A 23,873-nucleotide genomic window follows, 5' to 3' on the forward strand; every position below is an offset into this window, starting at 1 on the left:
TTTCTTTGAGTCTTACATGTTTATAATCGCAAGATTATAAATATGTGGCTTTGTCACGACTAGCCCGGTTTCGGAGCGTGACATTTGGCAATGGCGAAGTTCGGAATTAAATTCAAACTGGATAGCCGAGATATTAAACCAAAATTAATGTAACATAAACGAGAATACCAAACACTGCTATCATCACTAACATTGCCACAAATATGGTTCACAGACTTATTACTGAAATTAGAAAGCGAAAAGTGTAACAAGCCTCCGTACTCATAGTATTTACCAATAAATTGTCCAAACTTGGAAACAAGTACTTGTTCTAGTACAAATTAGGCACAATTTCCATGATTAATTCCAGAATATAAAACATGATGAAAACAACTACTAACATGTGAAACTCGAATATACTAGATGCATTAATCCACAGGAGTAGCAGCAGCGCAAACAGTAAAGCATCCATCGCTAAACAGATCGAGATATGCCGCACGTACAGATCTAGTGGAGGTGGCGGTGGAGGTGTAGCAAATGATGTCGCAGCAGTAACATTGTTGACGACATGGACGACGGGTCGAAGTAGAGGGCGTTGAAGACAAGTAGGCAGCACCACCCGACTTGGACGGAAGACGACCCGTGATGAAGAACTTGAGCAGTCGCGCAGAGCGCTTCCCAAAAACCTAATTCGTCCTCTCTCGTACACGATCACAAGAGCGAGAGGTTCCGGAGACCTGCTCTCCCGTTCGCCGATGCACGTGGGCGCGCGGGATGGAGTAGGCTACGATGGCGGCGCAAGCAGAGAGAGGTGGCAAACCCCTAAGTCGTGTATTAGATGTATTTTTGCGGTAGCCGGGCAAGAGATTATATAGGCTCAGAAAACCCTAGGCAACGTGGGCCAAGGTCACGTCGCACGCACGTTTCGAGTCGGTTACAGATAGCCCACGATCCGGGAGCGACCCGAACCAACTAACTGCGACGCGTCTGACTAGAACTCTGTTTGCTTTCCTGAACTGCAAAAAATAAGGAAAATCTCGGCTCGAGGCTCAATCCACTCACCACGAGCGCGGCGCGTGTCGTATCGAGACGAGCGAGCGAGGATGAGGAGCGCGCGTGAACCACTCCTCTTCTCACTCACTTACTAGTGGTAGAACAACCCACCTTATAAGGTGGTCTAACTTCCTCCCAACTTTTCATGTGAGACTAAACTTCCCACCTCTTGCCACTCCCTAGTGAGCTGCCACCCACTTGAACTCAAACTCACATGGACTGCCACTATGTGGGCTTTGAAATTTATAGGAAAATCTGAAATCTAATGTGGACCAATAAATGTGGGCTCAATATTTCAACACATGGCGCACCTAGCCTTTTAGCTGTGTGATAGCGCATAGTTTCTTCAAAATAACACACGTGAGTAATCACATGCAACATCATTCTCTAGTTCATTCCGGTTCCATCATCAGAGAGTCAAATAGTTGACATTGTCTCTTTGACATATCATAATATGTTGTCAAATAAGAAGAATAAAAGTTATTTTGGATTTGCTAGAACTAGCAAGAAATTTTGGTAAAATTAGCAAGAAAATGAAGATTTGTGCAAGTAGCAAGTGATACGCAGATTACTAGTGCAACTCAGGAAGAAAAGAAAGATTGAGTATACATGGACGAATGATTGGCTGATTCCACGAGAATACAATTTTGTTTTGATACGACTATATGTCTTACTAGTTAAAAGTTACGTCTAAATATGAGAATTTTGTTGTCAAATTTTGCTCGAAATTAGCTGGAGATCGACTCGAGATCGATACAAGCTGAGCATGAGCCAACTTTCCGGTTCAACCTTTCGCTCGACTCAATCAGAACTTGCTTGAATTTAATACGAGCTGAGCTGAGCCTAGTGTAAGTCGCTCGAACTCAACTCATTTACAACACTACCCACGTGTGATAGGAGAAGAGAAATTCAACGCCTGGAACTCGGATGTAGGCAAGAAGCCTTGTACAAGGTCAGAAGGGGCACACACAATTTTAGGATAAAATGAGCTACACATGATTCAAACTCGAGACCTTGACTCTTATACCATTTAAATCCGAACTAATTAAAAAGGTTAGACCTTCAATTTATAAAACATCCACAAATACGACTACCAAGTTCATCACAAGCGCAAATAAATGCATCGACACTGCCGAGGTTACCCCTCGCCAGTCCTATACAACTCAAGCTGTTGCATCATTAATGTGTAATTATACCAGATCACAAAAGAAAGAAAAGCGTGGAATATTTTGACATGGGTGGAAGAAGCCGAAGAAGGACTACGCCAAGCTTCATGTGGATGCGGCTTTCGACGTGTTTAAAGGATCATGTGCAATATGGTCAATCCTTAGAGATGGGAACGGAGTCTTGATTGCGGGCATTTGCTTCATTATTTCTTTTTTATTTTGTGGAAGATATCGCAACAACAGAAGCGACAACTCTTCGGGAGGACATGATACTAGCTGAATCTGTGAGCTGCAACAGATGGATTATGAACTCTGATTGTTATGAGGTAATCAAGGTGACGGTGAATGGAGGCAATACTTGTGGCCATGCCGCTGTTTTATATGAGAACTACATTTATTTCTGTAGAGATTTTATGAGAGTGGATTTCGTACACCCACGTGCATGCGTGGATGTGTTTGTATCGTACTTTATTCCTTGAGATTCGATCTGGTAGGTGAAAGAAAGCTCTCTCTCCATCTTTTATCCGAATTTCAAAACGAATGGTGATGGAAACACTCAAATCCATACGTGTAATTACATGCAAAAGTATTTCCGGAGATTTTATAAATCTTGTTTTCGAACATTGTTTAGGGATGTAATCTCGAACGATGTATTTCCAAAATTAATTTAAATGATAAATCGCCGTGGTGGTTTTCGGAAAAAGAAAAAAAACTAGTAGCGCGGACCAAAACATAGCGCCGGCAATCTACCTGCCGCCTGGAGCTCGCCCGCCTCGCCGTTGGGAGCTCGGCCGCCTCGCCGCGGGGATCTCGGGCGTCTCGCCGCCTGGAGCTCGTCGCGCTTCTCTGTTTCGATGCAATCAAGGGAGGGCCATGCTCACCGCGGAACTCCGGCTGGCCCCGACTCCCTCCGACGACGGCGACCACCGCTGCATCCTATGCACCCTTGTTCGCCCCCACGCCGAGCTCCGCCCTTGTCCGCTATCTTCGCCGACCTCCTCCCCTGCAACCATCGGTGAGCAGAGGTTGCCCCAACGGAGGGTCTACGGGTGCTACAAGCACCTCCATGTGCTGGCCACTCGCGTTTCTAGGGGCTTGCTGCTGGCCGTACAGGGCACTGCTACCTTAGGCACATCACGTTGCTGCTGGCCGAGGTTGGCGTTGCTACCTTGGTCATATGGAGTTGCTGCCTCGGGCGGGCGGCATTGCTGCAAACGGTGGTGGCGGTTGATACAAATTTTCTAGCGAAGTCTCCGTCAATTTCTTCGTTCTGTAGATTTTGCTACATGTGAACATTTTTTTGCTACAACCGTTCTATGGTTTTGCTATGTTATTGTATATATTTTGTTACTAAGTATTCTGGTGATGTATTCGGCGAAGTTGTTTTCATACAATAGCAATGACCTCGCCGGAGACATTGTAAAAAATGTTGTGATGCTATATTATTTTTGCTATATTTGTTTTGTTGTTTTGCTACTTTAGTATAGAAATTTTGCTATGAGGTCTCTGGTGGTGTCTCCGGCGAGGTTCTCCGGCGAGCCCATCATCAATGTCTCCGACGATATTGGTTTTTGCTACACGCTCTCCGGCGCGTCTCCGGCGAGCCCAGTTTTTTTTTTATTTTCTTTTCTAGACGAACCGTTTTTTACTACATGAAGTTGCTGCTGGGGTGGTTTTTTGCTACATGTAGATCTGACCGTTCAGATGGTTGATCCGATGGCTGGGACCCGGGGCTGGAGAATCAGATCCCGTGGACGCCCAGCACTTCCTCCTTTTATAAATCTTGTTTTCGAACATTGTTTAGGGATGTAATCTCGAACGATGTATTTCCAAAATTAATTTAAATGATAAATCGCCGTGGTGGTTTTCGGAAAAAGAAAAAAACTATACTGTAGTAGCGCGGACCAAAACATAGCGCCGGCACGGAGTTCCAAAACCCCGGCGTAGGATCTCCCCTCTCCCCCTGCCTGCCTCCGGTCACTCCCGGTCCGTCTCTCCGGCAGGCAGCCACCGCCGTGCCGCCGAGATGAAGAACCCCATCCGGCCGCGCGCCCTCCCTCTCGTCCTGCTGCTGCTGCTCGCTCTGGTACGGCGCTCTGCTCCCACGCGAACCTAGGTTTCTGCTTAGATCTGAGCATTTTGCCCCTCCTCGCTCTAGCAGGTTCCGTCCCCGGAGGCGGCCGAGCCCACCACGCCGGGGGCACAGACGCGCAAGATCGGCCGCACCGCCCCTTCCTCGGTGTTCTCGCTCTTCAACCTCAAGCCCCGGAGCAAGTTCTGGACCGAATCGGTCATGCGGACAGGTTCGATCCCTTCCTTCTTTTCTTTTTTCTTTTGTCTTTCCCTGCTTGATCGTCGCATGGTTTGGTCGATGGTACTTATGTATGGGTTTGTTGGTTTTGGCAGACTTCGACGACTTGGAGACCGCAGCCTCGCGGGACTCCAGCATCAATTTGCTGCTCAACTTCACAAGAGCTGGTGGGTTTTTGTGTTGGCTCATCATTTTTTTAGCGCTAAACCACGCCAATGCTTTGTCGGAAACTTCAGTTTTCAGTAGTTTATAAGCCATAGCCCCTGCAGCGATACTTGTCTTATCCTTGGATGTTGCCGTGGCCGCGTGATATTTTCAACCAGGACTGTAGGTTCAAGCTTATTTTGTGCTCCTGCTCATGGGCCCATCGCCATTAGGGTGCTATAATCATTTATACCACTGTAATCTAATAGAACCTGCTAGCAACAATATCGGTACCTAGTAGAATTTGCTGACTTGATCAGAGTATATGTTGAATCACTCTTCCCAGCAACCCTTTGGTTTCTAAACGGGGATGCTATTGTGAATTTATGGGAGTTTAAGTTCTACAGTAAGTAAACATGAAATTTCCCTAGTTGGCTACATGAAGGGTGGAGAACGAAGGGAAGTAGGTGGTCCACGATTCCACATCCCTATGAAGAGCGCTAATAAAAAACAAAGGAAAAGTTGCAGTTTGTATGTAGTTGAGAATTAATGAGCAGAGTATATGGCAAATGCAACCCACCACACATATTTTTAAGGCAATATTGTTACAGTGGCCTTTGCAACCTTTTTTTTAAAATTTTGCTTCATGCTGAGAACCATATATTACATGTTTGGTTTGATTTCTTTGTGGTGAGGTGATTCGAGTGACAGCATGACTAACATATGTGCATCTGAATCAATCGGTTTTACATGAGATATGGTTAGTGTAGGAGTTGCGATTTTGAGCTAAACTGCTTATCAGAAAAATAAGATCTCTTCAATATTGTGCCAACCCTCTCATATTCTTCTGTTTTATTCAGGCACCCTTGCAAACTATATGAATCTGCCAGAAGTTGATTCGATATATCTTCCAATCCCTGTGAATTTCATCTTTATGGGATTTGATGGAAAAGGAGGCCATGGTAATTATCTATATGCAATAATACTGTTGTCTTTATCTGTTTGTTCAAACAAGAATTAACAGTTTCCTTGTATGCTCAGAGTTTAAGTTGGGTCCTGAAGAAATGGAGCGCTGGTTTACAAAAATAGACCACATATTTGAGCACACAAGAATTCCTCCAGTTGGAGAAGTTCTTACTCCGTTCTACAAGACTAGTGTCAATAAATTAAAGCAATATGATCTTCCTTTAGTGAGCCATGTGAATCACAAGTAAAGAATCTCTACACTTATGGCAATGATCCAATTTACTGCCCAAACTTTTCACGTTTTTCTGTAATTAGGCCCATGGTTTGCTACCATAATTTCTAATCCAACTATTTCATCTTCTTTTCTATGTGGTGCAGTTTTTCTGTGCATGCCATACACATGGGTGAAGATGTCATGTCTGTCTTTGAACATGCTATAAAAGTTCTATCACGCAGAGAAGATCTCATGGATCCCAGGTTAGCCGTTCTTCAAACACACACACCTTTTTGCAGTTACAATTTGGTAAATCTAGTGCAGGCGTAGCAGAGAAAGCAACTTTAGACTATTACCGCCAGAAAAAACAACCTTTGTGTGTTACCCAAATATGGTTGTACCTCCAAAATAACATTATAATATTAGTCTTGCTCTATTGATAGAAATGCAGTGGAGTGCTTAAATCATAACACTACCAAAGTTCCGTTGTTTTAGAATTTCAAGATTTTTGCGTGTTTACTAGTTGGCACAGTTGTAAAAGCTGCTGCCTTGTGACCAGGAGGTCACGGGTTCAAGTCGTGGAAACAGCCTCTTGCAAAAATTGCAAGGAAAGGCTGCGTACAATGACCCAATGTGGTCCGACCCCACCCCGGACCCGCGCAAAGCGGGAGCTTCATGCACCGGGCTGCCCCTTTTTAGTAGTTGAATACCATTGCGTTTTTAAGGATCAATAAGTTTGATTACCTTAACATGTCAAACTATCCTTTTACACAATCAGACACATTTCACAGTATTATAACATAAGTATTCATTTGTATAGATGGGTAGTGCGAACCGCCTGCCACCAGCTCACTTAAAAGTCTGATATTTTTTCATACCAAAACAGTGGTTGGTCATCGCCAACACTAGCACCCGAAGTAGCTAGCTCGTGGGGTAAAGGGTTACTGAAATTCAGCCACCTGAAGGACTTGATCTCTCTGAAGATAGAACTAGCAATGGGAAAATCATAAACATTAGAGCTAAAGGAAATCACCACTGGGCATCCGCTTCAGTCGCCTAAAGGCTTTGGTCTCTCTGAAGACAGAACCAGCAAGGGCAAAAGCATAAGCATTAGAGTTAAAGGAAATTAACCAAATTTGGAGCATCCGCTTCAATCAGTACCATGTACAACCCTTTCTCGCTAATCACATGCAACACGTGGTACCCGGACACAGCTTCCACTCCTTTTCTCTTCTTCCCCATTCTCCCGCTCGAGAAATCTGGTTTCCGCTGGCTGCTGCTCTGGCTATGGCGTCCATCTTGTCCCAGGGGACACCGTTACACCCTACGCGCCTGAAGAGTGCTCTAGACGCTTCAAGGCGAACGACTTATGCTGCTGTATAAGGCGAGCTCGACGCCTTGCCGTCAGAGGACGCCCCAGCGCGTCGCCTTACAAACTATGACATGGTTCCTGTGATGGCCCTGCTGGAGACTTAGTGTGACGTGATGCGGTGGTAAAATAAAACAAGGCAGCGATGAAGAGGATCAGGCGGAGCTAAGACTTAGCATGGCGATTTGGATTTTGCACCCAGCTGAAGTAAATTGAAGACCGGGGGCAGGAGAAGGATTGGGAACAGGAGGAACTAAAACTTCTAGGGGAAGAAGGAACTACTTGTTGCATGGTCCCACATGTCAGGCTGAGAGGATGATGTGGAGAACTAGAACATCTAGAAGTGAATGGATGACCACAAACTGGAATCTTTAGTAGCAGGGAATTATCTGATGATATATGCCTTGGTCTATACAGATGAAATTTGTTATTTGCTTTACCTTTTATATCATACTAACTTGCTTACTTTTTCTTTGATCTGCTTCATAGGCTTCTCGCCACACCTGCATGATTAAAACTGCTAACCAGTTTCCATGCAGTTACTTGGAGAACCCTTTGTGGTGTTTTTTTTGCAAATCTCACTTCTACGTTGCTCCCTTGTATCCCCTCCATTTTATGTGATCCAAAATATTATTTTGCTTTATGTTGCACAGAGAAAATGGGGTGCCATTTTGGCAGGTGGACAGTGATCAAATGGAGCGTTTATTTTCAACACTTGTCGATCACCTTCAGATACAAGAAGCATACAACATCTTCATTCTTAACCCCAAACCTATGGAGAACAGTAATCAGTATGGTTATCGGTGAGTTTGCAGATACTTCTATTACATTGCAGCATGTGCAGTTAACATAATCTGGTTCTGATTTAAGATGAACTCATTTACATTTAGCGACAAGACCGTGATAAAACAAGAGCATGATGTGTCATCTTTTGTAACTTTTCATGGTATGAACTTGTTGAATTTCATTTGCTGTGCTGCAATGGATTTGAAGTATACTTGACATTTGAGTCGGTATGGCTTGTAGTTTTGTTTTAGTTGAATGCCCGAATTTTGCATTCTTGAAGAATTGGTTTGGTACAACTTCTCTCTAAATGGCACCATCTTAGTTCTAGATTATTTTGTTTTATCTTCACTGCCGGCTGGATTCCCTGGTGCGGCGCACATCTTAGTTCTAAATTATTTTTTTAATAGTCCTAAACTCTTATCTTACTCAAGTATACCTAAAATCTACTTTGATATATGAATCTGATTGTGGAATGGTGCCATGTATCATGTACACACGTCCTCTTCAGGTTACATCTCATTTCCAAAGATGCGTGAACTTGGAGCAATTGCCACAAGTGTGATAGTATATAGAGAACAGTATTTTACCTGTTCGAACAATTGTACTACATCGTATCTCTATTGTCAACTAAGTTTTTTTTTAATTCTATTAAGTCATGTTATGGTAACTTGAAAAGCATCTGGTCAAACTTCTCTTACTTTGACCACTAGTACATGTAAAAGAGTCACTACAGTTGCAAAAATTGTAGTTTTTTTCTTCAATACTTCTTCCTTCCTAATATTGCTACTTTCTTACAATTACGGTATACAAAATTAGTACTTCCTCCGACCCATATTAGTTGCCACTAATATGGATGTATCTAGACATATTTTAATTCTAGATACATCCATACTAGTGGCAAGTAATATGAATCGGAGGGAGTATTGAAGTTGCACCCTGGGGACTACAAAAACTGAAAAGTAACATCAAACTGAAAAAGATGCATGAGAGCTCATTAGGACAATGTGTTCTAGGGTGGCCCAGAATTATGCGATAGATACTGTTTAGTTCAGTACCATTTATTTTCACATTGCAAGGCAATACTTTTTTTCTCTCCACATCTATTAAGTTAGCTATTGCCCTTTTTGAAATCATCTTTCTTTCTTTCAAAATCCCATATTCTGTCGCTAAGATGGATAGAAAAAAACTGCACACATTGTCGATTCAGTGTTCTGCCATGCTGTTTCATCATTCAAGCGTAAGTGGTACATATTTGGCAAACAATAGCACATCTTCTAATTCCTTGCGCCATTTATTTCACAGGAAGGGCTTCTCCGAGTCTGAGATCAACTTGCTCAGGGAGGTATGCTTGCATGCTTTAGCAAACTTCCTGCCAGGAATTGAGGAATATCACCGTAGTTATATCTTGTTGAATATTGATTTCGTAAATCTCTCTGGTGTGCACATTGTTGTTATGGCATCTGGTACTCCCTTCGTCCCATAATATAAGATATTATTACAACCAATATATTCATATATTGTTATAATAACATCTTATATTATGGGACGGAGGGAGTACATATAAAGATTTTCACTTGGTAGCTGTTGGCAACAAGAGGGCATCACGACTTCTCTGGATACTTGTACTCGTTATAGTTCTATTTGACGTGTGATGCATTAATATAGGATGGCTTAGTGAATGTGACCAAAAACTTGGTTTAGGGCTCTAGTTGTGGCCCATTGGCCTGTAACTCGCTTGCAATGGAATAATATGCACGGTTGTGATTAGTGCATTGTTGTCGCAAGAAGAGGTGTGGCACCGTCGAATGTCATTCCAGGATCCCCGAACGGTCATATCACACATGTCATTCTTAACATTCTATTCAGGTTATAATTTTGCCAAAAGAGATATATTCAGGTTGTAACTGTAGTCTATTCCAGTTACATTTTCTCTCTGCTCTCATTTGAAAGTCAACAAGACTTCAAGAGTGTGGGCCTGTGGGATGACATCCTTGGTTTGCGTGCATGGAGTTCTTTGGAATCTTAATAGACTTACATTATTTTTTGTTTTTGTTGGAAATGCGAAATCAGTTGTTGTCAGTCAGTACTTTCAGATAAATTTATTAGAGAAGATGTCACTGGTTCTTTATAGGAAGGTGATATGGCTAAACGCCAAGGCTTCATGCATAATAATTGTAAGGAGGATATGATAGGCAGAGGGAAAGGTTATTAACCAATGCATAAGCTACTTTCTGAGAAGGAAGCAATGCAGAATTGATATTAGTCATCAGTTGCATGTGTTCATATGAGGTTTCCTCTCACATACTTCTATAGCAAATGCACTAGCGACCTTCTATTGGTTCTTAGTAGGCTAGTATCAGTTTTTTTTGTCTGAACAGCACTGATTTTGCAAAAGTTTCTGTCTGGGTTTTGTTACATATCCTTGTGTTTTACTTGCTAAATACATATAATCTTGAACGTGCTTGCCTAATGATGCCATGCGATGCTTATTCTATAAGTGGATTGTGCTCAAAAGGTTCCTGAGATGCTGATTAGTTGCTGGCTAATCGCCAAGTTGCTTGTAGAAATCAGGCCGACTCGCGACTAATCAGCGACTATACAGTGACTTTTGTCGACTAATCACTGACTATACAGTGACTTGCAACTAACCAGAGGGCTGGCAACTTGACTTGGCCCGGCGACTCAGAAACCTTGAGTGTGCAACTTTATGTTTACTTTAATACTTTAATGTGAATTTCCGTATTGATCCTTAATGTATTCTACTTCTTTGGTGAGTAAAGCTCAGCTGTTGGATCATCACATGTTAGTGCCCATTTTTTCAGAATAAGACCCTGCAAGCTCAGATACTCCAATCTAGAAGTGGCAAAAATCTCTATCTTGGTAAATATTCTATCTCTTTTTTATGCTATATTTCTGAGCATCTGTATTATTAAAGATGAAAACATTTATGGAAATGCAAAACTGAAAACTAGGTTTCTGAGTAATGACCGTCTACATATCACATTAATATGATATATAAAAGTTCTTGGATACAAAGCCAGTAGGCTTACCTAAGTTATTAGATCTAACAATATTGACTTACATAAGTTAGTTATGATATTGATTAACATAATTTCTGTACAACTTCCCTAGTTTGTTCATGAAAAGTCATGTACATTCTGTCTAACATTCCTTTGACATCCATGTTGAACTTTTTCCGTTCTCGTCGGATACTTAGTGTATGTAGTGTTAACTTCTAAGTAATCTATATTTTTATCCACTTATCAGCAATCAACATTAGCATGGAGTGTGCTCAAACATCTGCGTTAATATGTGAAATAAGGCAGCTGCTTTGTTGCAGTCGTTTCATGCATACTACATAGTGATTGAACGTTAGAAAAACTAGTCTCTGTTCAGGTTTGATGGGCACTGAGCGACTGAGATTTTTCAAAGTAGATTTTATGTATCCAGTCTTCCGACTGAGAAACAGTGTTTCTTTTACTCATTATTTTACTTTGTGTAATAATTCTATGCATGTAAATGCAAAGTTGTAGTTTTTGCCGCTACAAACCTTTCACAAGAGAACACTCGGTAATTAGCTCACTTATAGTTTGTTACAATTGTACGTTGAGCTTTTCTGCTACTTAACTATGGCATGCTACTTAACTACTTAACTGCTATATGTAATTGTATTCTCTATATTAAGCAGATATAGAAAAGGGAGTCAACAAAAGGCCCTTGTACGAAAGTCATCCTCTGTCATCGTTTTCGTGGACCACAACTGACAAGTTGGATATGGTATTGTTTTTCAGTTCTGTTTGTGCTACATTATTCATCTTCTACTTATATCCCCAAATCTGGGTGTTGCATGTGCTCCATCTTTTGACCTAGTGACATATATGTGATTGTTTGTTTGTCAGTCACTTTAGATTACTTGCCCTGTGTTCTTGAGGCTGGACTTGAACCTTTTGAGTTTAGATATTCAGTTTCTTAATCTTATGCAAGGAAAAAGTTATGAAGCCAGTAGAAATTATCACCAGTTATTTTGGACTGCTAGTGAGGACTCAGGGTCCAACCGGATTTCCTTTTGAAGTACTCTGTTTAATTTTAGTGCATTTAGTTTTGTTGAAAAGGTGTACTGTATCGGTCCAGGGGAATTATTATCACGTGTCTAAAGTTACACAAATACAAACACCAATCATGGCAATATTACGTATAACCTTTTTTTTTCATGTCTTGTACAGGGGGATTGGTCACAAAAGTGCAAGGAAGCCTTACACAATTTTGAACTTTTGAATGCAGGAAAGAGTAAATATGACATTGTTTATGACAAAGCTGTTCAGGTGCCACACTTATATCAGTGAACAAAGCTAATATATTACCATATATATACATAACATCTTATGTTCTCGTTAGATATTACATGGTGCAAAAGATGAGCTGCATGATGTTCTAGAGAGCGCTCTCATGTCTAGTGATTTGAAGGGTCTCCATGCTGAATGCCTTACAGATATATGGATTGGCAGAAACAGGTCTGCTATGATTCTCTTTTGCTTTTACTTTTGGAAAATGTCAATATTGCCCCCTCAAAGAAGGTAGTCTGCTCTGCATCTAAATGGTTTTGCCACTGGTCAATTGCATGGACTACGAAGTGGGAACTACTTGGCTAATCAGATATGTACAAATTCTTTACAACGTCATGTCTGTGTCCTACTCTTTTTCGCTTCACCTTTCTCTTTTGATCTGTTTCTCTCTTCATCCTCCACTGATGGAGGGGCAACATCAGCTGTGGTGTGCAATTTAGATACACTCCTATGGCCAGGTCGAAAAGGGCATGGCCACTGGTTCACTTGCCACTTTGCCACAGAGCTGCATGACATTCTGTGCTGCTGGGTCCTCAAACGCTCCTCCGCTGCCAGTCTGCCCCAAAGATCAAGTGCTGTGGCCTGTCCATCATCTACAAGATCACAATATTTGTTCCAGAACTCTTCCAACTCGACAAAATAGTAGAACAGTTCCATCCCACTCTCATCGTCTAAATCCCTGCACTTGGATAGACATGTTTCAGTTCATATTACAATGTAAGGGAATGATGGAAACTTATCAGCACAGTAGACGAGTAGATGGGAACTAGTGGTGGTTGCAAACAATAGTGTAGTAGGCAGGCAAAATGGACCAATGGTGGCAGATAAATGTGGCAAAGCAATATCGCATTTGGGGCCTATGGACATGAAGAGGAGATGAGGAAGAATGGTCCACTGTGGTCCACTGCCACTTCTTCTAGCTAGTCTGTTGGGTCCTTCACAATTATCAGGACCACCATATTCTTTCGATTTCTGGTGGTAAAGCAGATACACCATCAAAGTTCAGGGGCAGTATATACTTTTTCCTGTGCTTACTATTGAGGTTGGGTTAGTTCCCTTTCTTCTGATCAGAACTTCTCTTTCCAGGTTTGCTTTTGTTGATCTTAGTGCCGGGCCATTTGCCTGGGGCCCTGCTGTCGGTGGAGATGGTGTTCGTTCAGAACTTAGTCTGCCAAATGTGGCAAAGACTGTTGGGTCTGTTGCAGGTCACTTTTTCCCCAATTATTTCTGTGCATACTATGTTTCATTTCTATCTGTTTCTATAGTCCAGAGTCTGGATGCTTATGCATGCATTACGTATGCGTGGTGTTTGATCTTTTCAAAAGTTATCTCTCATTAATTTCCTTGGCTGCTAGTATGTTCCTAATGTTATATTATTTTTTCTTGCTCTTTTTCGAGAAGCCAACAAACAGTAAGTCATTTCATCATGTAGTGTCAAATTGTCTTATAATTATTCATAGCAAAAGTTATCTGTAAATCATGTCCACCTGTTTATGCCATACACCCATTTTTAGCAAACCACTTCCGTAATCTGTATTGTATTCATTTCATCATGTTAGTTTCAAATTTTGTTAGCTTCATATAGACTAGACTACACCAGTTATAAGTTATAACAATATTGGAGCTATTAACTGATAAACGTCTGAACAGAAGTTAAGACAGGTATATACTGGTTGACTGAGCTGAAAATAAAAAAATGTTAACAGGCACACTATCTTAAAAGTATGATAGATGGCTTACTTAAAATTGTTAATTTATCATGCTTTTTATGACATAAACAAGGAATTGCTCTATCTAGTCTCGTCCTATTATTCTCTGGATGTTCAATCCCAATTATTAGTGGAATGCATGCAAGGGTTGGAAGCCCGGTAACCAACCCAATACTTGCAGTAGGTGTGCCCAATTAATGATGGCCCAAGAGGCACATTCTGGTGGTTAGTAGGAGGTTAGAGCATCTCCACTCATCCCCCCCCCCCCCCCCCAAAGGGCCAAAAAGCTAAAATAGGGGCGCCGGAGAGAGAAAACGCGCCCAGCCGCGTCCCCTATAAACAACTTTTGCGCCGGCGCAAAATTTTCTTTATCCGGCGCCCCCAGGCCAACCCCAGCCCATAGGGTCGCGCCCAACAAAATAGGCCACGCGTCCTACGGGACCACAAAAAAGGCGAAAATGGGGGTTGTGGCTGGGTCCATACCCCCCTATAATAAAAAATCCCCCCCCCCCCCCAAATACGAGCAAACGCCGGTCTCATATGGGGTTCTCACAGAGTTTTCAAAGAGTAATTTTAATAATCCTCAAGGTCTTAAGATATTAACTTCAGGTTAGCCCTTTTGGATGAAGCAACGACAAATAGCCGAGTGACTTGCTGATTTAGCAAATTTTGGGTCTTGTGGGTGTTATTAGTATTATTAGATCATGACCATTGCTGCATCAGCACGAATACATGTTCTCCCGTGGATGGCAAACTGTTTCGGTGCGCTCGAGGCATTTCCTGTTGTATGCTATTTGTTGCTGAATGCTGAGGGCATTAGCCCTTCTGCATGGTGCATCAACTCCCTGGCCAATCAATTAGTGGTGTGATGTGTGGACAAGCAAATTTAGAGTAATAGTATATAATCCTTAAGGGTTGTATATAGCAACTCTGAGCAACTGTGGGGTATCTCTTTTGACATAAGAAGGTAAGGGGGCCCAGGTGAGTAGCTAGCAAGTAGGCTGTCCAGTTGGCAGGTTGAGCTATAGTGAAATAAGCGGTTTGTTAGATTTTTTAGTGCATGTCCAGAAGTGCTTTGCTCTGTGATTTGTTTATCCAGCATCAAGTGACTGTAGTTGATCATCAATGCAGAAGTGACAGAAGAAGAGGCTGAAGAAAGACTACAAGACACAATCAGAGAAAGATTTTCTTCTGTTGGCGAGGTACTGTCATCACTCTTTCAGTATCCATGTAGATATTATCTCTGATCTTGATGGCCATTGTAGGTTTGTACTAAAGGATAGTGTGCTGTTTTCCACATCCCTTTTTGTCTTAACCCAGCCACTAGAGTGAGAAGATATAAATGAAAGATTAGAGTGATAGGAAGAGCTCTGGGTGTGCAAAAGGATAGAAGAGAGGGAAGTGAGGGAGCAGAAAGATCTGGGATACACGATACTTCTGATGCCAGAACAATTGATAATTCACTTACAGCTGGTACCTGAAGTCATTAATCTCTCACAGATAATGAGGCCCCAACTGCCATTGCTAATTACTCAACCAACCTCTCATAAGTTTTCTTGTTTATGCCTTTCATTGCATGGACTCGCGCTACCTTTTCTCTTTTCTGTATTGTGTTGTCACATCTTGAAAAATTGAGCTAGCTCTTGACCTGTATATGGACTATTGGTTTCAGGATTACCATGCCGTGGATATCCTATTGGCAGAGATCGATGTGTATGAACTTTTTTCTTTCAAGCATTGCGTGGGAAGAAGGATACAACTTGCCCTTTGCAAAGGTACTTCCAGATGGTCATAAATTTGAACCCTTTTTTTTACTCCCTCCGAGGGAGTACTTCTACATAGTGGTAAACTTGCAGGTGATATTGATACTTTTTCATTTATCCATTTCTGCATATAATCATTAATTAAAGAAGCTAAATATGTTTAGTACCAGGCATTAAGTATATACCCCTGCCCCTGCCCCACCCAAAGAAAAAGCATGACATCATGTTTTTGCATGAATTGCAATTGCTACCAAGTTACTGATGTTGTTTTTTCCTTGAAAATGTTGTCAATGTTATTTTGTTTGTTGAGTTTTTCAGTTTTTATTACCACCTGGTCTTGAATCTTGTACTGGTCATACTATTTGCTTTTCCAGAAACGTCACTCTTTTACTAATTAACTTCTTTTCATCACAGAACTTGAAGAAAGAATGCATGATCTGAAAAAGGAACTGGAGGGTTACAATAGTGGAGATTCTGATGAAACTAATAAGAAGAAAGCTCTTGATGCACTGAAGAGGATGGAAAGATGGAACTTGTTTAAAGAAACCTCTGAGGTTAGCTTTGTCCAACTACTACTACTATGTAGCAGAGAGCATGCAGTTTTGGCAATTTTGGATAATGGGAGATAGAGTTCTTGTACTTTATCTTATTATTATGTTTAAAAGAGTACAACTATTAAACCAAAATTTGAACCGTTTCAGTTTGAACCAGTGTGTACCGTATGAATGACTTACAAAAGAAGACCTTTATTGCATATGTTTTGGAGATATAATGATTAGATGGACGTTTAAGCCCATAGTTTCCAGCCTGAAGGCCCCAACTAATTGCTTTACAGAGCAAGTCGATAGCTGTCATCAACACTAAAGGTTGTAAGATAGATGGCTGACAATCAAGATGTAACTAGGTAGTAATGTATAGTGTCATGACATGCGCCCCTGAGCAGGAGGTTGCACAACTTCGATGCTTGCCTGCCGCTTCGGTTTCTTCATCGAATAGCAATGTTTTTACGAGTATTCTAATAGCAGAACTTAAATCTTGTAATTCCAGGAACATCATAGTTACACAGTGGCCCGCGATTCGTTTCTTGCACACCTGGGGTCAACATTATGGGGCTCTATGAGGCATGTAATTGCTCCATCTGTTTCTCACAGATCATACCATTACTATGAGAAGTTATCATTTCAGTTGTACTTCGTCACGCAAGAGGTAATTATTCAATTTCTTTTGCCTGTCTTTTGTATATCAAAAAGCCACCCCCTCCCCTTCTACCTGCCTAAACTCTTGTCTTTTCTTTCTCAGAAAGTGAGGAATATAAAGCAGTTGCCTGTTAATGTGAAGTCCATCACGGACGGCCTTAGTTCTCTGTTATTACGGTCTCAGAAGTCAATGTTTACCCAACACATGTACGTGTTCTTCATTTTCTCAATCTTGGCTTGCTAGGCCTATTACTTACCTTCGTATGTTGACATATTTTCCTCAGTCTTACATTTTTGAGTTATGCATGTTGATATTTTAGGCTGTCATTGTCAGAGGATCCAGCATTGATGATGGCGTTTTCTATGGCATGCCGTGCAGCGGCGGTCCCACTTCTATTGGTTAACGGTACCTATAGGTCCACAGTTCGTGCATATCTTGATTCTGCTATTCTCCAACACCAGCTGCAGAAGTTAAGTGGGCAAACTTCACTTAAAGGTATATATTTTTAGGATTTTGTTTCTCATAATCCTATACACTTAACACTGTTTTTTCCTGAAGAATGCCTTTCGGTTCAGGCAAGTATTTGTATAGTTCATGATGCTTTGCTGACCTTTCAGGTGCATGATTGTGTTTTGAGTGTTGCATGGAGTTGCTCATATTTGTAGAGGAACATTGCACCAATGTCTTTAGGTGTGTCAGATAGAAGTCCTGCATACAATGATGAACCATTATGATGGGTATTTTTGGACACTACCATGAGTGAAAAAACATCATGCATGGATTCATGCGAGAATTGTGTGCTATTTGATATGTGGAGGCTAAAATGGAAGTGGGACTTTGGTTAGAGGAAATAGAATTCAGAAATTCATGAACTGCTTTTGCAACACTACCTCCCTTCATTCTCTTTTATTTGTTGCTTTGGACATCAACTTAGTACCAATGGACCGCCTAGGCGTCCAGGTCGTCGCTTAGGCGAGGAAGGCGTCGCTCTGGGCGATTTTGGACGCCATGGCCTGGTCGAGCAGGAAATGGAGCAGCCCGAGCGGGAATCCAAAATTGGAGCAGGAATTGGGGAAATTGGCCGCGGGAAGTGAGGGGAATAGAGAGACAAGACAGGGAGGAACCAATTACTCACAGTAATCGACTGATTGAGAGTGAAATTGGCGGGCTGGGAGGGAAATTGGGGGCGGGAGAGAAGAGAGAGAGGAGGGAGCAGGGAGGGAAATTGGGGGCCAGGGACAAGGGAAAGAGAGGGAAGAGAGAGGGGAACAGACCAGGGAAATCAGATTGGGAGAGAAGAGCGAGGAGGGAGCTCCTCTCAAGCTTCTGGCGACTCCTCCCCCTGGCGCAGCCCTCTCAAAGGCGTCGCCTTGCAACCCTCCTAGGCGTTGAGCCCCCCCCCCCCCCCCAGCGCCTTGGGCCGCCTTTAAAACCATGCTTAGTACTAACACTCCCATTTGTCCATTCCTTTTCTAATTATACATTTGCAGAACTTAACAAAAATCTACTGGTAACATTCTTTGTGCCAAAAGTAGGGATAACTCTTGATTTTTGTAAAGTAATAAAACAAATCATTTTCCATGGAAAAGGCAACAGTTCTAGTGCACAATAAGAATATTTCCATGTAAATACTTTGTTTTGCTTGTAACTTTCTGGATTTTGTTGTAGCCCTACTGATACCATTTCCACAGCATTGTTCTGGACATTAACTGCATTGTTTTTGGGTCAACATCCACTGTGTATTCAAGAACTGATGTACTTTCTATTTTGTTAGTAGAGAAATGGAGGAAGTGTTAATTATGTTGAAGTGCATTTGTATTACTAATGACTTCCCAAGCCGCTGGCTTGTTGTACAAATATATGATTGATTATCTTTGTTTCTTTATGCAGGAGAACATTCAAATCATAGGTCAACATTGGAGGTTCCAATATTCTGGTTCATACATAGTGACCCCCTAATACTGGATAAACATTATCAAGCTAAGGCTCTTTCAAACATGGTCATCGTAGTCCAGTCAGATGTTGATTCGTGGGAAAGTCACCTACAGTGCAATGGGAAGTCAATCTTATGGGATTTGAGGTACGATTGCTGAGTATTATACCGTAATTTTATGAACACAATGGTGCTAAGCTACGATCCACAATTCTAGAGCTCTGAGTTCTGGGGTTGCTAGCTCCACTTGCAGTGTGCTAGCTTTTTTTCTTTTATCAAATCTTAAGCAATCCATGTTTTCTAAAAGATGGCAGGTTTTAACTTTCTATTTCTATTTAAATTTGTAGTCCAGTTCATTGACTTTATTAGCCATTTGAAAATAGACAATTAAATCTGGGACTGAACCTGCACCGTCCAATGGGATTTGGACCTAACTAACCTTGGACCATGTTGGACTGGACTATATTAGACTTGGAGATCTGTTAAACTAAGGTCCAATAAACATTGGATATTGTTGGGCTCAGGATAGGCATCCACGATCCAATGGACGTTGCCTCTTAGCAGTTGAGTCGTCGTCCGCGACTGAATTAGGCACCATGCCGCACGGCCTCGCTGGTCACAGCTTCCTAGACGCGCTGCAGCTGCTCATCAGACTACGTGAACATGGAAAGGAGCTGGTCCGGCGGCATCTTGATGAACCCGATCTTGTCGGTATGTGGCAGGTTTCTGGTGTATTGGTCGTATAGGTCTTTTATGGACTTGACGACGAGCGATGGCGGGAGGCAGAGGAGCAACTCATCAACTCCAGCATAGGCGGCCGCCCAGGTGTGTGGGAAGCCAGTGGATCCGGTGCCGTCACAAGCGTGGTGCATGGTGATGCGGAGCGCGAGGTCACAGGATGTGGCATGGTGGCCTGGGCGCGCTGCGCCCTCTTCACCGATGACAGGCTGCAGGCCTGGGATGAGGTGGACGAGCTCATGTTGGTGGTCGGACGCAAGGTCGCCGAGGTTGGCACCGTTTTACTCGGCGTGCATGAATGCACAAGTAGACGCCCGTGGACATCTCCACCACTAGCTTGAGCTCCTGGAGAAGGGTCTTGGACCTCTGCCCGGGAAGAAAAGCATCGCTTTGACTTCGCAAGAACCGAACTCAGATGCAAGGATTTGGAGCTCTAGAGCTGCAGTAGTGGAGGACAGAAGAAAAGAAATGGAGAAGATGTCAGGATGGCACGCTAGGTGAGGGATGCTAAGCTTCATGCACTAGCCAACACAACGAAAAGTCCGAACTGATGGAAAGGGCTAGGCAATCTACTTATGCACTTGAACACCCCCTCACGTGTGACGGGAAGACAGGTCAACACGTGTAGAGTCAGAGGCAGGCTCAAGAGTCCTATACGTGCATATACAAGGACACCGAGGGGGCAACAACAATTTTAGGATAAATTGCGAAAGCCAAGACTCGAATTTGAGACCTTAGGCTCTGATACCATGTTAAGCTTCATGCACTAGCCAATGCAACCAAAATTCCGAACCGATGGAAAGAGCTAGGCAATCTATTTATACACTTCAACAAGGGGCAATTTGCTTTAATAAATAGCCAAACACAAGCGCAAACTCACGATTGAGTCCATTTGGATTTGGATATCCGGATTTGGATGTTATTCGTTGTTATTTGGACAGGATGTGGACTGCATAAGTATATTTGGACAACAGTTGGATACTTTAATTTTGGACTTGACATTGATCCAATTCCAGGTTTACTTGTAACTTGCCTATTTTGTGTTATGAACTCAAATTGGTGCCACATTTAGTGTGCTTGATTTGAGATCACAAGTGGGAGAGGCATCATTTTTAACCATAGTTAATTGTGTTACATGACTACATCGGATTTGTTTCATTTGTCACACAAGTTGACCATAGCTCTGTGGCAGCTAAATTGTTGAGCCAACTTTTTTATGGCATACAATAGTAGGGACACCATATTTTTTGTGATTAAGTCAGCTTAATAACACAGTGAACTTTATCGCTCCATCGTAGTTATAAAAACAAGTAAATTTAACTTGCCAGACATTATAGCTATAGCTGAAAATTGGACTAGCAAGTTCAATTTCCCCCTCAATCAGTGTCTTCTTGCTAATTTTGTGTTTGATTCAAATGTACTAATGCTACTAATAATTCACTGTAAACAGGAAACCAGTTAAGGCTGCTATTGCTGCATCTGCTGAATATGTATCTGGTTTACTTCCATCACATTTGGTTTATAGCACAGCTCATGAAACTGCATTTGAGGTTTGTTACGCATTCATGTTTATTAGTTATACTATTTGTTGACTAATGAGTAACTCCATAAATTGCCAATATTTTGCATTGAGTACTTGTCCATAACTTCACAAATTGCCAAAGTAAAATTAGAGAATTATCTGCTAAACAGCGTAGATAAGAAAAGAATTGTGGCATTAAACATCTTTCTGGGCCCATAAGTGTTGTATAATGTACCCTCCTTTAGTTATAACTTAATCATGTTGAGTTGTCCATCATTACTTGTTCATAACTTCTGTATTCTCTTTGACTGCAGCTTATCAATCTTTGCATGTAACCCCTTATTTTACCTGCTTGCCAGTGTAATCCACAAGCTTCTTCCTTCTTTCAGTACCTTCTTACTTTTCTCATGTTTTTAGGACTGGACATGGTCTGTGGGTTGTAATCCCTTATCTGTGAGTTCTGAAGGCTGGCAACTTTCAGAGTTTCAGCAAGATGTGATTGCTCGGAATTATATTATTACCGCAGTGGAGGAATCTATACGAGTAGTCAATTCAGCAATTCAAAGATTGAGAACAGAGAGAGCAAGTATCCTAATAGTTGTCTAGTTGCTCGTTATTCAGTTTCTTGAAAGTTCGTTGTGAATAATTCTTTATGCGTGTTTTGAACTGGACAGAAGTAGTATGAATTTTTACATAATGATTCGTAGTTGCAACCAGGAGCACTTGCTCTCAATTGACAAAAACCACACACATTTTGAAAATACGCAAAATATCATGGATGCACACTGCAAACAAATATGTTTACTGCCAATTTTTGTGCAAAAATATGTTTTTTTGTACAGCTTACAACATCCATATATTTTCCATTATTCTGCTACTACATATTTCTTGAACAATGTGCATCCATGGCAGGTAATTGTTGGTCTGACTTGTACTATAGTGGAGGTTGTGCCTCAAACCTGGCCAAGAGTGCTGCAATGACTTCTGGAAACTATGGGTTTTCCTTCAATAGGGATGTTTGCATTAATCACTCTTTTTCTTAATAACCTTAACAATATGTAGCTGAACAAGGCTTCAAAATTTTCAAGACCAAGGAAAGCGTGATGGTTGAAAAGTACAATTCTGTTGTTAACGTGTGGAGAAGGGTAAGTTGCTGCCAGCTATTATGCCTTCTCTACATGTTGTTTACGGTACTGGGGACCTATGTTTATATATATATTATGTATAGGTCACATTTATGTCTAAAGGATTGCGGTATGGTGATGTGGTGAAGCTTATGTCATCGCTTGAGGATGCTTCAAATGGGTAAGTTGTCCTTGAGCTTTGCATACTTTGTATTTGTACTCAAACTTTATTTTACTGTTTATTTAACTTGTTTTGTTATGTGAGAATGTCATAATGTATATTTATTTGTGAAATATTTATATATTGCTGACAAAAAATGCAAGCTCGTTTAAATCATCTATTACTCATTATGCCCGTTTTATCAAATTAGATCAGGACGGTGTTCGACAAATGGACTGGAATGATTAGTTACCTGTCTGGTATTCTGATGTTGTTTTTGCCCTTTCAGATTTTCTCATGCTGTGAACTCAACCATCTTAAATCTACACCCTACGCAATGTGCCCGTGGAAGGAAGATTGATATGCAGCTAGACTTGACAACAATCCCTGCGTTCATTGCTGTTTTTGTGTTGCTTTGGTTTCTTCTGCGACCAAGGAGGCCGAAGCCCAAGATTAACTGAGTGCAGTGATTTTCAACTTGGGTTTACAATTTTGTAGGACCTGATCCTTGAGTGCGCTTGTACCAGGGTGATAGCTTCTGGTGGAAGTTAAAAACTCAGACAAGACAGACCATGAGCAATACTACATGGCTGAGCAGCACACACCCTGGCTCGACCCTCAATTAAAGATAACAATAGGTCCAGGGCCCTTCATATTAGAAGAGCAGATATTTGAAAGTGCTGTAAAAAGAGTGGAACAAGAGCATGTGCGGGGAAGGGGGAGGGGGAGAGGGAGAGGGAGAGGAAGGCAGGGTTAACCATATCTTACCAAAACCGGAAGTGTGGTTCTATCTTGCCCTCGAGGGCCTTGAACATGATACCTGTGCACTACTTTCCTTCCCTTTTGGTGATAACCTTGATTTGGGTAGAGTAGCTTGTTGCAGTCAGTATGAATATCCTACTCTCTCCGTCCCCAAAAAAGCTGCTCAACTTTGTCTAGATACTTAGGTATATACTATATAGACATGTTTTAGTTATAGATACATTCGTATCTAGAAAAAGTTGAGCAGCTTTTTATGGGACAGAGTATTACATCTTGTATGAGTCCTTCATATTGCAGAATGTCTAGAATTCACAATCCGATGATTCTCTTCCCATTTCTTTCAAGTGTCTCTTTCATGTGAAGCACCCTTTCTGAATTTGTTGGAACACCTTGGTGTCTTGGTGTAGAAGTCTTGACAGATTCAAATAGGTTTGTCTTGGTGTACATCATTTTTTCCCCTTCATTTGAGGGAACAGTAGACCTCCTCTTGCAGTAACTGAAAAACGAAAAGCGCAGACGGGACTTCAATGTCCTTTGAATCCCAGAGGGATGATAGAGAGGAGACGGAGTTGATGAAGCAAACAATGCAGCAGTAGGAGATACGTGCCCCCGCCGCGTCGCTCGATGGGCCATG

At 41.8% G+C, this 23,873-nt stretch overlaps 1 protein-coding gene across 1 annotated transcript; it reads left to right on the forward strand.

Moving 5' to 3' along the window:
• Positions 1 to 4,168: 4,168 nt before the first annotated feature.
• On the forward strand, positions 4,169 to 23,576 carry LOC124702177. The gene is made up of 25 exons (XM_047234300.1): positions 4,169 to 4,284; positions 4,360 to 4,501; positions 4,605 to 4,676; positions 5,514 to 5,615; positions 5,695 to 5,863; positions 5,998 to 6,096; positions 7,856 to 8,005; positions 9,291 to 9,330; positions 10,811 to 10,868; positions 11,677 to 11,765; positions 12,212 to 12,310; positions 12,384 to 12,499; positions 13,418 to 13,536; positions 15,172 to 15,242; positions 15,713 to 15,815; positions 16,218 to 16,357; positions 16,851 to 17,009; positions 17,103 to 17,206; positions 17,320 to 17,495; positions 18,891 to 19,080; positions 21,122 to 21,221; positions 21,611 to 21,779; positions 22,256 to 22,338; positions 22,422 to 22,498; positions 22,767 to 23,576. The coding sequence occupies exons 1-25, from the start codon at positions 4,225 to 4,227 to the stop codon at positions 22,936 to 22,938; spliced, it is 2,859 nt and encodes a 952-aa protein (XP_047090256.1). The 5' UTR covers positions 4,169 to 4,224; the 3' UTR covers positions 22,939 to 23,576.
• The last annotated feature ends 297 nt before the right edge of the window (positions 23,577 to 23,873 follow it).

Source organism: Lolium rigidum, chromosome 1 (assembly GCF_022539505.1).
Source record: "Lolium rigidum isolate FL_2022 chromosome 1, APGP_CSIRO_Lrig_0.1, whole genome shotgun sequence".
Lineage (NCBI taxonomy): Eukaryota > Viridiplantae > Streptophyta > Magnoliopsida > Poales > Poaceae > Lolium > Lolium rigidum.